At 43.5% G+C, this 13916-nt stretch overlaps 1 protein-coding gene across 2 annotated transcripts; it reads left to right on the top strand.

Annotated features, from left to right (window-relative positions):
• Positions 1-4419: 4419 nt before the first annotated feature.
• EIF2B2 (eukaryotic translation initiation factor 2B subunit beta) lies at positions 4420-11541 on the top strand. 2 transcript variants are annotated; one of them, XM_017528635.2, is made up of 8 exons: positions 4420-4699; positions 4821-4941; positions 5098-5246; positions 6506-6669; positions 7913-8008; positions 8614-8751; positions 9671-9737; positions 10983-11541. In XM_017528635.2, exons 1-8 carry the CDS (start codon positions 4537-4539, stop codon positions 11138-11140), a joined length of 1056 nt encoding a protein of 351 aa, XP_017384124.1. In that variant the 5' UTR covers positions 4420-4536; the 3' UTR covers positions 11141-11541. The 2 variants fall into 2 exon arrangements, with proteins under 2 accessions (XP_017384124.1, XP_017384125.1); XM_017528636.1 differs by lacking the exon at positions 8614-8751 and having other exon boundaries at positions 4458-4699.
• Positions 11542-13916: the final 2375 nt, after the last annotated feature.

The following is a 13916-nucleotide window of genomic DNA, read 5'->3' as shown; positions in this document are numbered from 1 at the left end:
GATGGATTTTTTTTTTTTTTTTGAATTTTTTTGAGTTGAAGTCTCACTCTGTCACTTAGGCTGGAGTGCAGTGGTGCTATCACAGCTCACTGCAACTTCAAACTCCTAGGCTGAAGCAAATCTCTTACCTCAGCCTCCCAAGTAGCTGGCACTATAGGCACATGCCACCACACTTGGCTAATTTTTAAAATTCCTTGTAGAGATAGGGTCTTGTTATTTTTCCCAGACTGGTCTAGAACTCCTCACTTCAAGTGATCCTCCTACCTTGGCCTCCCAAATTGTTGGGATTATAGGTATGTAATCTCAACACCTGGCAAATCCACTGTGCTTGGCTGTATTTCTGAAATAAGACAGAAAAGGCATTAAGTATAAAAGACAAGGCTGATACCTTTGAACACATTAAAATCAAGAACTCTGTTCAAAGACATCTCAAAGTAAAGAAGACAAGCCATAATTGGGAGAAGATACTTATTTCAACAATAAATAACTGAAAAAAGATTGTATCAAGAATATATAAAGAACTCCTACAAATCTATTTGGAAATATTTTTTAAGCCAAAAACCGTAGGTAAAGGGCACAAATAGACAATTCACAAAAAGCTCATGGCCAAGAAACACATGAAAAAAATACACAGTAATCAGGAAAATGCAAATTAAGACCATAATAAAATATCCTTTTATACCTAGCTGATTCCCAAATAAGAAGATATTTTGATAATATCACTTGTCGGTAAGGATGTGGATCTGCTGAAACTCTTTAAATATTGCTGGAGGGAGCATAAATTAAGTGAACCACTTTGTACAACTAGATCTATTTGTAAAGTTGAATATACATATAGCCTATGATCCAGCTATTCCACTTATGTAAGTGCCAAGACATACACAGGACTATTTATAGTTTATATTCACCCACTCCCCCTAAAAAGATTGGAAACAACCCAAATGTCTGTTGAAAAAAAGAAATACATAAATTATGCTATAGTCACATGAAATATTAGTGCAAATATGAGAACTACAAGTTCTCACCAGTACAAGTTCACCAGTGCAAATAAGAGAATTACAGGTACATGTAACAACATGGGTAAATTTTATGAATGTCATATTGAGCAGAAAAAAGTGAAATATACCACATATTTCCTTAATTGTAAAATAACACTAAACATAAATTTTATCATCTTTACCCTTTTTTTTTTAGACGGAGTCTTGCTCTGTTGCCCAGGCTGGAGTGTAGTGGCGCGATCTCGGCTCACTGCAACCTCCGCCTCCTGGGTTCAAGCGATTCTCCTACCTCAGCCTCCTGAGTAGCTGGGACTACAGGCATGTGCCACCACGCCCATCTAATTTTTGTATTTTTAGCAGAGACGGGTTTCACCATGCTGGCCAGGCTGGTCTCAAAATCCTGGCCTTGTGACCCACCCACCTTGGCCTCCCAAAGTGCTAGGATTATAGGCGTAAGCCACCACACCTGGCCTTAACTCTTCTTAAGTGTACAGTTTAGTGAAAACTGGCATGAAGTACATTCACATTGTTGTGCAATATAAAGGCACAATCATTATCCACCATCTAGCTCTAGAGCTCTTTTCAACTTGCAAAAGTAAAACTCTGTGGCCATTAAACAGTAACTCTCACCCTCCCCTCAGACCCTGGCAACCACAGTTCTACTTTCTTTTCTTTTTCTTTTTTGAGACAGGGTCTTGCCCGGAGCCCAAGCTGGGGTGCAGTGGCAGGATCATAGCTCACTGCAGGATCATACATAGCTCACTATAGCCTCAACCTCCCAGGCTCAAGAGATCCTCCCCCATCAGCCTCCCAAACTACTTGGGAGTACATGAGTGCATCACCACACCTCGTTATTTTTTGAATTTTTTGTACAGATGGGGTCTCGATGTTGTCAAGGCTCGTCTCACAACTCTTGGGCCCAAGCCATCCTCCCACACTGGCCTCCCAAAGTGCTGGGATTCAAGTGTGAGCTACTGTGTCCGACCAATACAACTCTGCTTTCTATCTCTACTAATTTGAATATTTTAGTTTCAAAGTGAGTAATTGGTTCACATTCCTCAACTTGTTCATTTTGTCATCATGCTTTATAACTTGTATACACACACATATACATTCTTCAGTATATATAAAATAATATATACTTTTTTTTTTTTTAGACAAAGTCTCGCTCTGTCACCTAGGCTAGAGTGCAGTGGTGTGATCTCAGCTCACTGCAACCTCCACCTCCCAGGTTCAGGCGATTCTCCTGTGTTGGCCTCCCAAGTAGCTGGGACTATAGGCATGTGTCACCACGCCCAGCTAATTTTTGTATTAGTAGACACAGGGTTTCGTCATGTTGGCCAGGCTGGTCTCAAACTCTTGACCTTCAGGTGATCTGCCCCTCAGCCTCCCAAAGTGCCAGGATTACAGGTATGAGCCTCTATACCTGGCCTATATATCTTATTTTTTAAAATGACTTGATATATATTTTTAAAAATGACAATATCCAAAATTGGCTATAATATGGTAAATGCTAACCAGCATGTAAATTGATACAATTTTAAAGGCATTTAAAAATTAACACACAATTAGCCAGGCATGGTGGTGTGTGCCTATAGTCCCAGCTACTCAAGAGGCTGAGGTGAGAGGATTGCTTGAGCCTGGGGAGGCTGAGGCTGCAGTAGGCAGTAAGCATACCACGGCACTCCAGCCTGGACAACAGAGTGAGACCCTGTCTCAAAATAAACAAACAAATAAATAAAAACTAACAGAAAAACTAACAAAGAGTTTATGGCTTCTTAGAGCAACTATATTTTCAACTTCGATTTCTGACGTTCATTGCTAGTACACAGAAATATAATTTTTGTATCCCTGCTAAACGTATTAGTTCCAGGTGGTTTTGTTTTTGTTGCTGTTGACTCTGGGATTTTCTGTGTAGACTATCATGTCTTCTGTGAACAGGGACAATTTCTTTCTTTCCATTCTGTTATGCTTTTTCTTTTTCTTGACTTATTGCAAGGGTTAGGACTTCACATATGATGTTAAATAGGAGTGGTGAAAGTAGACATCCTCGCCTGTGCTGATCTTAGGGAGAAAGCAATCTTTTACTATGAAATATTTTTAGGTGTAGGATTTTGTAGATACCCTTTATCAAGTTCAAGAAGTTGCTTTTTGTTCTAGTTTTCTGAGAGTTTTTATCATGAATATTCAGTTTCGTTAAATGCTTCTTCCTGCATCAATCGACAGGATCATGTGGTTTTACTTCTTAGATTGTTAATATGGTATATTATATTTTTTTAAAGTGTTTAACCAGCTTTGCATTCCAGGTTTAAGTTTTACTTTGTAATTACATATTATTCTTTTTTCTTTTTTTTATGTATTGCAGGATTTGATGTGCTAGTAATTTATTGCAAATTTTTGCCTCTATGTTCATGACAGATACTGATCTGTAATTTTCTTTTCTTTGTACTGCCTTTGGCTAACTTTGGTATTGACATAATCTTTTTGGAGGGCAATTTGTCAATTGTAACGAAAGTCTTTAAAATGTGCTTGCCTAAGGATTCCACTTTGAAGAACTTATCTTAAGGAAATAAGAGATTTCTATTACACACAGACTTTGGGTTCATATAGTCCTGGATTTAAGTATGAACTCATCCCTTTATTACCTGCTTAAATTCTGTGGGTCTGTTTTCCAATCTGTAAAATGGGGATAAGAGGACCTATTTCAGACTTTATTAACTGAGACAATTCACATAGTGCCTAACATCCAGTAAGCTTTAGGTGAATGGTAACTCTTGGTATTATGTTATACTCGCTGGCCTCTCTGTAGGAAGACAACTCTGTCCAAATCGGAGGATTTCATCTTTGCTTCTGCATTGGCTCCCACTTTGAATCTCCTTAATGGTTGGTAGTCTTCCTCATCTCTAATTCTGCCGTCTTCTATTAGACATGTTAGGCCTTAAGAATACAAAAGCAACAAAAGATATGGTCCTTGTTTTCAGAGACGTGAACCTACTAGACACAGGCGCAAACAGTACCAAGTAATGTAACAGAACAAAAATGAGGCGTCTGCCCAAGGGGCAACCGACCTTGGACACGCATTCAGAGCGTCAGTGTCAGGGCACCAGGCGGTCCCCGAGCTGGGAAGCCAGGAAGGAGAGCCGCAGCTTCTTCAGTGTAGCCTTAAATCGTGGTCGGGGGGCGCCTAGAGACGTGTTGCTTCCATAGCAACGGGACCAGCCACCCTCTATAGGCCGGATGGGTTACTTCTGCTCACCTTCGGCTGAGCCAAAAAAGGCCGCTTCCGGTCCTCCAGCCCCGGAGGCGCGGGGACGCCCGGTTGGAACTGAGTGACCCGAGTCCCACGTCTCTGATTGGCTCAGACAGAGGAAGGGGGCGGGAGAGCGGCAACTAGAGGCGTGGCCTGCCTCTTCTCAAACCTGAGGTTTCCCCCCTCCCCTCACAGCGGAAGCCGACCTCGCCGGCCCCGGAAGTGTAAACTGTGTGGTCTGGCAGGTGTGGATTCCGCCGCTGAAGGCGGAAGGCAGCTACCTTAGAGATGCCTGGAGCCGCAGCGAAGAGCTCAGAGTTGTCAGAGAGGATCGAGAGCTTCGTGGAGATCCTGAAGCGGGGTGGTGGGCCCCGCAGCTCAGAGGAAATGGCTCGGGATACCCTGGGGCTGCTGCGCCAGATCATCACGGACCACCGCTGGAACAACGCGGGTGAGGCCCGCCTGCCTCCGCTGGCGAACCCGGCACCTGTCTGTTCGCGATCCGAAGGCTGAAAGTTTCCGAGGCCTCACTTCGCGTTGGCTGCTCTTATCCTCTCTCTTTTGGACTGTAGGGGAGCTGATGGAGCTGATCCGCAGAGAGGGCAGGAGGATGACGGCTGCTCAGCCCTCCGAGACCACTGTGGGCAACATGGTGCGGAGAGTGCTCAAGATTATCCGGGAGGAGTATGGCAGGTTAGGCTTACGTCCTGGGCCCCAGGTTGGATCCAGTGACACCTTGCACGGGCCCCTCTCCCTGCTCGGAGACTTTATTGGAGCTGAGCAACCCTTGTTACCTGCCTTACCACTCCTTGTCCCCACCTCTCTCTTTGGGTCTTGTTGCCTCCATAGACTCCATGGACGCAGCGATGAGAGTGATCAGCAGGAGTCCCTACACAAACTGTTGACCTCCGGAGGCCTGAACGAGGATTTCAGCTTCCATTATGCCCAACTCCAGTCCAACATCATTGAGGCAATTAATGAGCTGCTAGTGGAGCTGGGTAAGAGGCCTGACCGCTGCGAAGATGGGACTGGTCACAGGCAAATAAGGGAACAGAAGCCCCTGAAGGTTGTTCATTAGCAGAGATGGGAGATCATCAGTCTTCTGGTTCTCAGAAGTTTGTCCTCCTTACTGATAAGGAAATGTTGGAACAGGTGATAGGACGAAAGTAACCCTCTCTACTTTTCCTTACAGACCAACTCTTGATAGACTGCAAATCTGTGAAGTGGCAGAGACTCTATTATGACAGAGCTTTATGTTCATTGTAAAGAAAATGAACTCCCTAGAGAACCAAGGTCGATAGACCTCTTTCACTATCTCTGAATTTTTATACACACTACAATATATACCTCCATCTTCCTTGTCATTGTGGCCCAAGTGACCTGCAGATACTCATTTTTATAATCAGAGTATGAAGAAGCTGCTCCCAAATTCCTCCCCCATTTTTCTTCTCTGGCCATTCTCTCATGTGGAAGTGTTGTGGCCACCTTTTGGAGGAAGAGTTCTTTTAGGCAGAAGCTCTGTTTACCCGATTCTCAGCACTTTAGGATTTTCCAGATTGCCATTCCTTGGCTGAATTCATTGTCTTCAGAATCACTTGTCATGAGCTGTGTAGTGACAGAGAGGTGGCTGATAGGTAGGGGCACTTCTGGAAGAGGGCAGGCAGAAAATCCCTGAGGAGTGGTGCTTCTAACAAATTGTGGGCTGGGCCCAGTGGCTCTCACCTGTAATCCCAGCACTTTGGGTGGCGGAGGCAGGAGGATCACTTGAGGTCAGGAGTTCCAACATGGTGAAACCCCATCTCTACTAAAAATACAAAAATTAGCTGGGCGTGATGGCGCATGCCTGTAATCCTAGCTACTCGGGAGGCTGAGGCATGAGAATCGCTTGGACCTGGAAGGTGGAAGTTACAGTGAGCTGAGATCATGCCACTGCACTTCAGCCTGGGCCACAGAGTGAGACTTTGTCTCAAAAAAAGAAAGAAAGAAAGAAAGAAATTGTGACAGCTGGGCACAGTGGCTCACACCTGTAATCCCAGAACTTTGGGAGGCCAAGGTGAGTGGATTGCTGGAGACCAGGAGTTCAACATCAGCCTGGGCAACATTGTGACATTTCACTTTAGGCACATTAATCCTGTGGTACCAGGGTCTGCTAGATGGGCAGTGCATGTGAAGGGCAGACATCTTTTTCCGTACACTCGTTATGTGTTTGTGATATAGCGAGCAGTTTCATATTTTCCTTGCAAAACTGTTCTTACAGAAGGGACAATGGAAAACATCGCAGCCCAGGCTCTGGAGCACATTCACTCCAACGAGGTGATTATGACCATTGGCTTCTCCCGAACTGTAGAGGCCTTCCTCAAAGAGGCTGCCCGAAAGAGGAAATTCCATGTCATTGTAGCAGAGTGTGCTCCTTTCTGCCAGGTAAGAAGACTGCTGGAGTTGCTATGAAAAATGAAAAACGAAGAAGAAATAAACAAGGGATGGGTAGGGCCATTCCAGGCTTGAATTGATAAGCAAGACTTTGAGACATTGAGAAGATAAAAGTAAAACATTAAGGGAATTTTCAAGTTGTTCATCCTGTGAACATTCTTAAAGAGTGGTTTAAGAAAGTTGGGGCTGGGCACAGTGGCTCATGCCTGTAATCCCGGCACTTTGAGAGGCTGAGGCTGGCAGATTACCTGAGGTCAGGAGTTTGAGACCAATCTGGCCAACATGATGAAACCCCATCTCTACTAAAAATACAAAAATTAGGCCAGGCACGGTTGCTCACACCCGTAATCCCAGCACTTTGGGAGGCCAAGGTGGGTGGATCACAAGGTCAAGAGATTGAGACCATCCCGGCCAACATGGTGAGACCTGGTCTCTACTAAAATACAAAAATTAGCTGGGTGTGGTGGTGCACACCTGTAGTCCCAGCTACTCGGGAGGCTGAGGCAGGAGAATCCCTTGAACCCAGGAGGCAGAGGTTGTAGTGAGCCGAGATTGCGCCACTGCACTCCAGCCTGGAGACAGAGGGAGACTCCGTTTAAAAAAAAAAAAAAAAATTAGCCTGGTGTGCTGGCACATGCCTGTAATCCCAGCTACTCGGAAGGTTGAGGCAGGAGAATTGAACCTGGAAGGCAGAGGTTGCAGTGAGCCAAGATCATGCTGCTGCACTCCAGGCTGGGTGACAGAGCTAGACTCTGTCTCAAAAATAAAATAAAATAAAAGTAGATGAACTGGTGAGTCCAAGGAAAGATAAGTTGGTTCGTTTAGGAATCAAAACAGGATAAATTACCTTGGGGATGACTGATGCTTGGTGTGACCTCACTCAATCCTAAGTAAATAATTGGTCTCAAAAAGGAAATATTTAAGGATGCAGGATGTGTAGAATAAAGAGCCAGGAGCTATCTTGTCAGCAATCTTGATTCTATTATACAAGCATCTTGTATTTCCAGTTTTGTGGCCGCTCTAGTGCTGCTGTGGAGTATTACATTTATTAGCTTCCCTTGGGCTTCCCTACAGTTTACCAGAGCTATGGTAGTCCAAAAAATGAGTTATCTGTTGGATATTAAGTGCTGGATATGCCCATATCACACAGTTCTCCAGACCCAGTTACATTTGAGGGCACTTTTCATTATTTCTCACTCTTTCTCTTAGAATCGGCCTTTCTCTTCCATTGCAGGGTCATGAAATGGCTGTCAATTTGTCCAAAGCAGGTATTGAGACAACTGTCATGACTGATGCTGCCATTTTTGCTGTTATGTCAAGAGTCAACAAGGTGAGTATATTTGGAGTTACATTGAATTCATGAAGATTATGTTTCTAAAATATTGATTTTTATCTCCTTCTGTAATACCCATGGTGAGAGAGAAAAATTTCTAGCACCTTTCAAAGTACATACTTGGGCCTTTTTTAACTGAATTTCTTTTCCCTTTTTCTGCATCATTGTTCCTCTCTTGGAGTAGCCTCTAAATTTGGTTGAAGCACTGAAAAGAATGAAGTATTAAATAGCACTAAGGCAAGAGTGTCAGTTGCTAGTGATCGGCTACAGGGCTCCTGCCTTATGCTCAAAGAGCTTGGCAGCTGTAGATAGTGAATGAAAAGGTTCCTGGCTTCTCAGAAGGTGCGGCATCTCAATTTCCAGAAAATACGGGACTAAGAACAGTAGGTTTTGCAGTTTCTTGTTCCATTTTACATCCACTCTTTCCTTGGAAACCCACTTTTAAGCTAGAACTTGTACTGAGCCAAGGATCCCTTCCCCTCTACCAGTCTGTGACCCCTCACGATGCCAGTTCTGAGGCCTGGGCATTCAGTTTTTTGTGGCCAATGGCCCTTTTAAGGCTCCACCCCAGGATGGCTCACACTTTTCTTCTTGTTCCAAAGGTGATCATTGGCACAAAGACCATCCTGGCCAATGGGGCCCTGAGAGCTGTGACAGGAACTCACACTCTGGCACTGGCAGCAAAACACCATTCCACCCCACTCATCGTCTGTGCACCTATGTTCAAACTTTCCCCACAGGTATGTCTGTCTGTCTCCAGCTAGAAGCCAGCAGAAAGGAGGAAGCCAAAGGGTAGGCTTGAACTCTGGGGCTTCAACTAACTCACTCCAGGGCCTCCATTGATCTGCATTTACTCAATGGATTATACCCTTAAGATTGTAAGGACAGTATGTAGTTGGAAAAGGCCCTTTGCTTATAATTGCCACCATTCCTGTCACCTGACCATTTCTGAAAATGCCAAGCAGGTTGAAACTAGGATCATACATACAATCAGTTTGGTTATTGTTCCAAGGCCTGTCCTTTGTAACCTGAATAGAAGCAGGGACTAAGTGAAGGGCCATTTCATCAGTGATAGAAGCTGTTTGCTTTGAAAATATCAACTATTTTAGGTCTCTATTTTTTAAATTGAGGTAAAATTCATATAACATACAATTAACCATTTTAAAGTATACAATTTAGTGGTATCTAGTACATTCATAGCATTGTACAACCACCACCGTCTAGTTTCAAAACTCTTTCTCCACTCTAGAAAAACACCCTGTACCCATTAAGTAATCTCTCCCTTTTTCTCCTTTTCCCCATCTCCTCTAATCTGCTCCTGTCTCTATAGGTTTGCCCATTTTGTATAAAAGGAATCATATGTGACATGTTGTGCCTGACTTTTGTCACTTAGCACAATGTTTTCAAAATTCATCCTTTTTATGTCAGAATTTCCTTTCGAGGCTGAATATTCCATTATATGAACATACCACAATTTATTAATCCATTCATCTGCTGATGGGCATTTGGGCTGGTTCCACCTTTTGGCTTTTGTTACTAATGCTGCTGTAAGCATCTGTGTATAAGTTTTCTGTGTGGACAGGTGTTTTCATTTCTCCAGGTACATTTCTAGGAGTAGAATTGCTGGGTCTCTAGTTCTAAAAATGTTTTCCTTTCTAGTTCCCCAATGAAGAAGACTCATTTCATAAGTTTGTGGCTCCTGAAGAAGTCCTGCCTTTCACAGAAGGTACAGAAGCTCTGCATGCATATGTGCTTGCGTGTGTGTTATGTGTGTTCAGGGTTTGTGCATGTGAGTGTTGTGGTCTTTTTGTTTTGGTGGTCAGTAGACCTGAATACTGTCAGGTTGTTTTTTAATCACACTTCTTGTGGGGACTGTTTTCTTTAGCAACTCAAAGTGCTTGAGGACCTAATCAAGTCCATGTTAATTTGTTGAGACAAATATATTTTAGATCTGTTGGGGCTATGGTGGGGGTTGGATCATCTAGCATTGTCTGTGTTTGGCTTTGCATGTTGTTTGAGATACAGACAACAATCACTTGGGAAAATGAACTTGTTTTCAGTTGCTATTGGGAGTTCTTTTGGTGGATTGACTGCCAAAGGAAGCAGGCTGTGAAATGTTCCTACTTGGAAAACCCACCTGTAGCCTGGATAGTCTCATGTGCTGCGGTTCTTTTCTCTGGCTTCTTCTAAAGGCAGCAGCTCAGCTCATTATGCCTGCAGCCTTAGCTAAGGTGGCCTTACACACCCGCTGAGAGTAAGGCATAGTAGTTGCGGTACTAGTTCTTCTTGGAAGTTGAATGACTTCATCCCTTTATATAAACATTTATTCTTCAAGAAATAGTTATCGAGCACCTACAATGTATCCTGCACTCTACTAGGCACTGAGGATATAACAATGAATGAAAGAGATAAAACCCTCTTCCCACAGAACTTACATTCTATTGTGGAAGACATGAGAAAGTATCAGGTCATGAGGAAGAAATCAAGCAAGGGTGGTGTGATAGAAAGTGGCTAGGGGCCTAACTGACATTGAGGAAGAGTCTTAATGACATGACATTTCAGCTGAGTCCTGAATGAACAAAGTCTACTATATGAAGATCAGGGAAAGTTTTCCATGCGCTGGTGCAGGGGCTTGGCCTGTTAGAACAAGATGGCCATACACGGCTAGATAGTAATGAGTAAGGGGGCGAGTGGTCCAATTTATAACTCGTGTGGTGTGGTAGGGAGGGCCCAGATCTTAAACTTCAATCCTGAGTTTGAATTTTATTCTAAGGGCTGTGCAGAGGCATGGGGGAGGTGTAAGCAGGGAGTGTCATGATCTGAAGTCACCTCTTCTGGTTCACATTTTTCCATAGCTTCCCATCCTTGGGGAGCTAATATGCCTGCATTCTCCATCCTGGAATCTATATGCTACTTAATTATGAGAGAGGGAGCCTCAGTTTTACCTTTAGCATGTGTGCTTGCCTTTCAGGGGACATTCTGGAGAAGGTCAGCGTGCATTGCCCTGTGTTTGACTACGTCCCCCCAGAGCTCATTACCCTCTTTATTTCCAACATCGGTGGGAATGCACCTTCCTACATCTACCGTCTGATGAGTGAACTCTACCATCCTGATGATCATGTCCTATGACCAACCACACTTGTCCTAAGCAGAGATTGCTTAGGCAGATACAGAAGGAAGAGGAGACTTGAGTGCTGCTGCTGAAACTCATCCTTGCAATGTGGGAGTGCACAGGAGTCAACCTAAAAAAATCCTTGATACTGCTGCCTGCCTTTTTAGTCACCCCTTAACAAGGGCACACATCCAGGACTGTGTCTTGCCTTTCAGATCTTAACAGAGCAGCAGGGCTTAACCTATTGATTTTGGAGCCTCTTAGTGACCTGGTTGCGCCTGTGTCAGGAACTTAAACTTTCTGGTTCAGTAGTGTGTTAAACATAACACTGAATACCTTGCTGGGATACAAATTTTTGCTCAGAAATGGCTACAACACTTCTTCCTAGGCTATGCCAATAAAAGCTACTTGAAGGTTCCATAGTTGGTTTATTTATTGTCTCACACTGACAACTGCTTGAAACAGCAGCAGCAGAGCCTTTTTTGTGTTTGTATAGAGGGCTGTAGTTAAGGGGGAAAAATAAAACATGGAAATACTGGCCAGATGCAGTGGCTCCCATTTGTAATCCAGGCACTTTGGGAGGCTGAGGGGGGAGGATTGTTTGAGGCCTGGAGTTTGAGACTAGCCTGGCAACATAGCAAGATCCTGTCTCTACAAAAAATATTTTAAAAAACTAGCCAGACCTGGTGGCACATGCCTGTGGCCTTGCTACTCTGGAGGCTGAGGTGGGAGGATCACTTGAGCCCATGAATTCAAGGCTACAGTGAGCTAGGATTGTACCACTGTACTCCAGCCTGGATGACAGAGCAAGACCCTGTCTCTAAAAAAATATAAAAGTACAAATGAAAGTATAGTTTCCTTTACAATTTGCTGGTAATGGCCCCAAACAGCTGGTTAATAGGCTAAAACAGTAGTTCCAGAACCTCTCTGATCATCAGAATCACCTGAGAGTGATTCTGCTTACTCACACATACAGACTTGGGTTTCATCACAGATGTACTGCATCTGGTCTCTAGGTTACCGCCTGGGAATCTATTTAAAGCATCCCAGAAAAGGATAGTCTCACGCAGTATTTATAGGACTATAAATTGGTACAACCTTTTAGAGGGCAATTTGGAACCTATATTTCTAGAATTATTTGTACAAGCACAAGATTTATACAGAATGTTCAGTGCAATAGTTGGAATGTCATATCCTAAGTGTCCGGCAACAGGAGAAAGGTTGAGTAAGTACTGACAGTTACACCATGGAACATTAAGTATACACGGCAATAGAAGTTTCAAAAGGATGGCTGGAGGGGCAGTGTCTGGAGTGAAGACATTTGGGTTGGTTTGCTCTGCATTTAATGTGAATTTGTTATCAATATTTAAAAATCTGGAGATGGCACATTTCAAAAATTCAGATTTCTTGCTTTTCTTGAAAACTCAAATTTGGCAACTCTGGGCCAACATTTCCAAGTGGCAATAGTTGGTTTGTGGTTGGCTAACGTCTGATGGCGTTAGATGGAACGTCTCCAGTTTTCTGCAGTTCCTACTGGAATCAATTTAATTCATTTATGTTATCTGCCTAACCCCTGGAGGCATTTGAGTCGTGATCCTGGTGTTAAAAGAATAGGATAGATTTGCAAGAAAGTGCATTTTTATATTCTGTTAGTTAAAAAAAGCTGGGGAAAAAACACAAGGTGCAGAGCAATATGCATAATATGGACTCATTTAATTAAAACAATATTGGCTGGGCACGGTGGCTCATGCTGGTAATCCCAGCACTTTGGGAGGCCATAGAGGCAGATTACTTGAGGTGAGGAGTTCAAGACCAGCCTGGTCAAAATAGCAATCCTCTGTCTTCACTAAAAATAGAAAAATTAGCCAGGCGTAGTGGCGGGTACCTGTAATCCCAGCTACTCAGGAGGCCGAACTCAGGAGGTAGAGGGTGCAGTGAGCAGAGACTGGGCCACTGCACTTTAGCCTGGGCAAAAGAGTGAGTAAGCCTCTGTCTCATAAAAACAAAACAAAATTATATGCACATGCATAGGGAAACAGTATAGAAGTATAATACCAAGCACGGCAAGCAGAGGGACAGCCTCTAATTTTGTTGGTATGTTTATGTTTACATATTGTTTCCACTCTTAATGTGTACTACTTTAGTAATTGACAGTTTTTAACCTAAAAGCCTCCCAGGTGATCCAGATTTCTGCCACATTTAGGAACTAGAGGTCTGAAGCTGGGCCTCTTGTGCAGTGTCTGTGGGTGGAGGGAGCACTAAGAATCTGCATGTTTAACAAGTAAGCACCCCGTGGGCTTTGAACAGGTGATCTGATAAGCACATTTTGATTAACACTGTGCAGAGTTAGGTTCTGAGAGAAAGCCCTCTATTCTTTGATATCTCTTTGAGAAAAATATTTGCCTTAGGTCTTCCAGAGAGGGAAAAAATAAGACCTCGGAAAGTCAGTATTTTACACTGACCTAAAAGCTATGTGACTCAGAAGAGCCTGACTCGCTCAGGCTCAGTCTGTCGATGATTCTTAAAGCATCTAAGACCCCACGCTTTCTCAGTGAAGTGGCTTATAGCTACCAATTACGAGCAATTGTCTCCTCCAAAGGCACCAATTCTAACAGCAATTCACTTGGGTACAATTGTGTGGTTTGGAGTAAGAGCAGCAGAGAGGCAAGGAACTTAAATCTGTTTCTGGCTCCAAAAATGCTTTATGATACTTGTCCTTTGTGCATCTTAGTCTCTGTGTCTAAAATTAGCACCAACATCCTTCCCAGGCATGACGAAGATGGATGAAGGTTA

This window comes from Cebus imitator, unplaced genomic scaffold (genome assembly GCF_001604975.1).
Source record: "Cebus imitator isolate Cc_AM_T3 unplaced genomic scaffold, Cebus_imitator-1.0 Scaffold54, whole genome shotgun sequence".
Lineage (NCBI taxonomy): Eukaryota > Metazoa > Chordata > Mammalia > Primates > Cebidae > Cebus > Cebus imitator.
The sequence above is the reverse complement of the archived record's forward strand: the minus strand, read 5'-3'. Positions and strand labels throughout refer to the sequence as shown.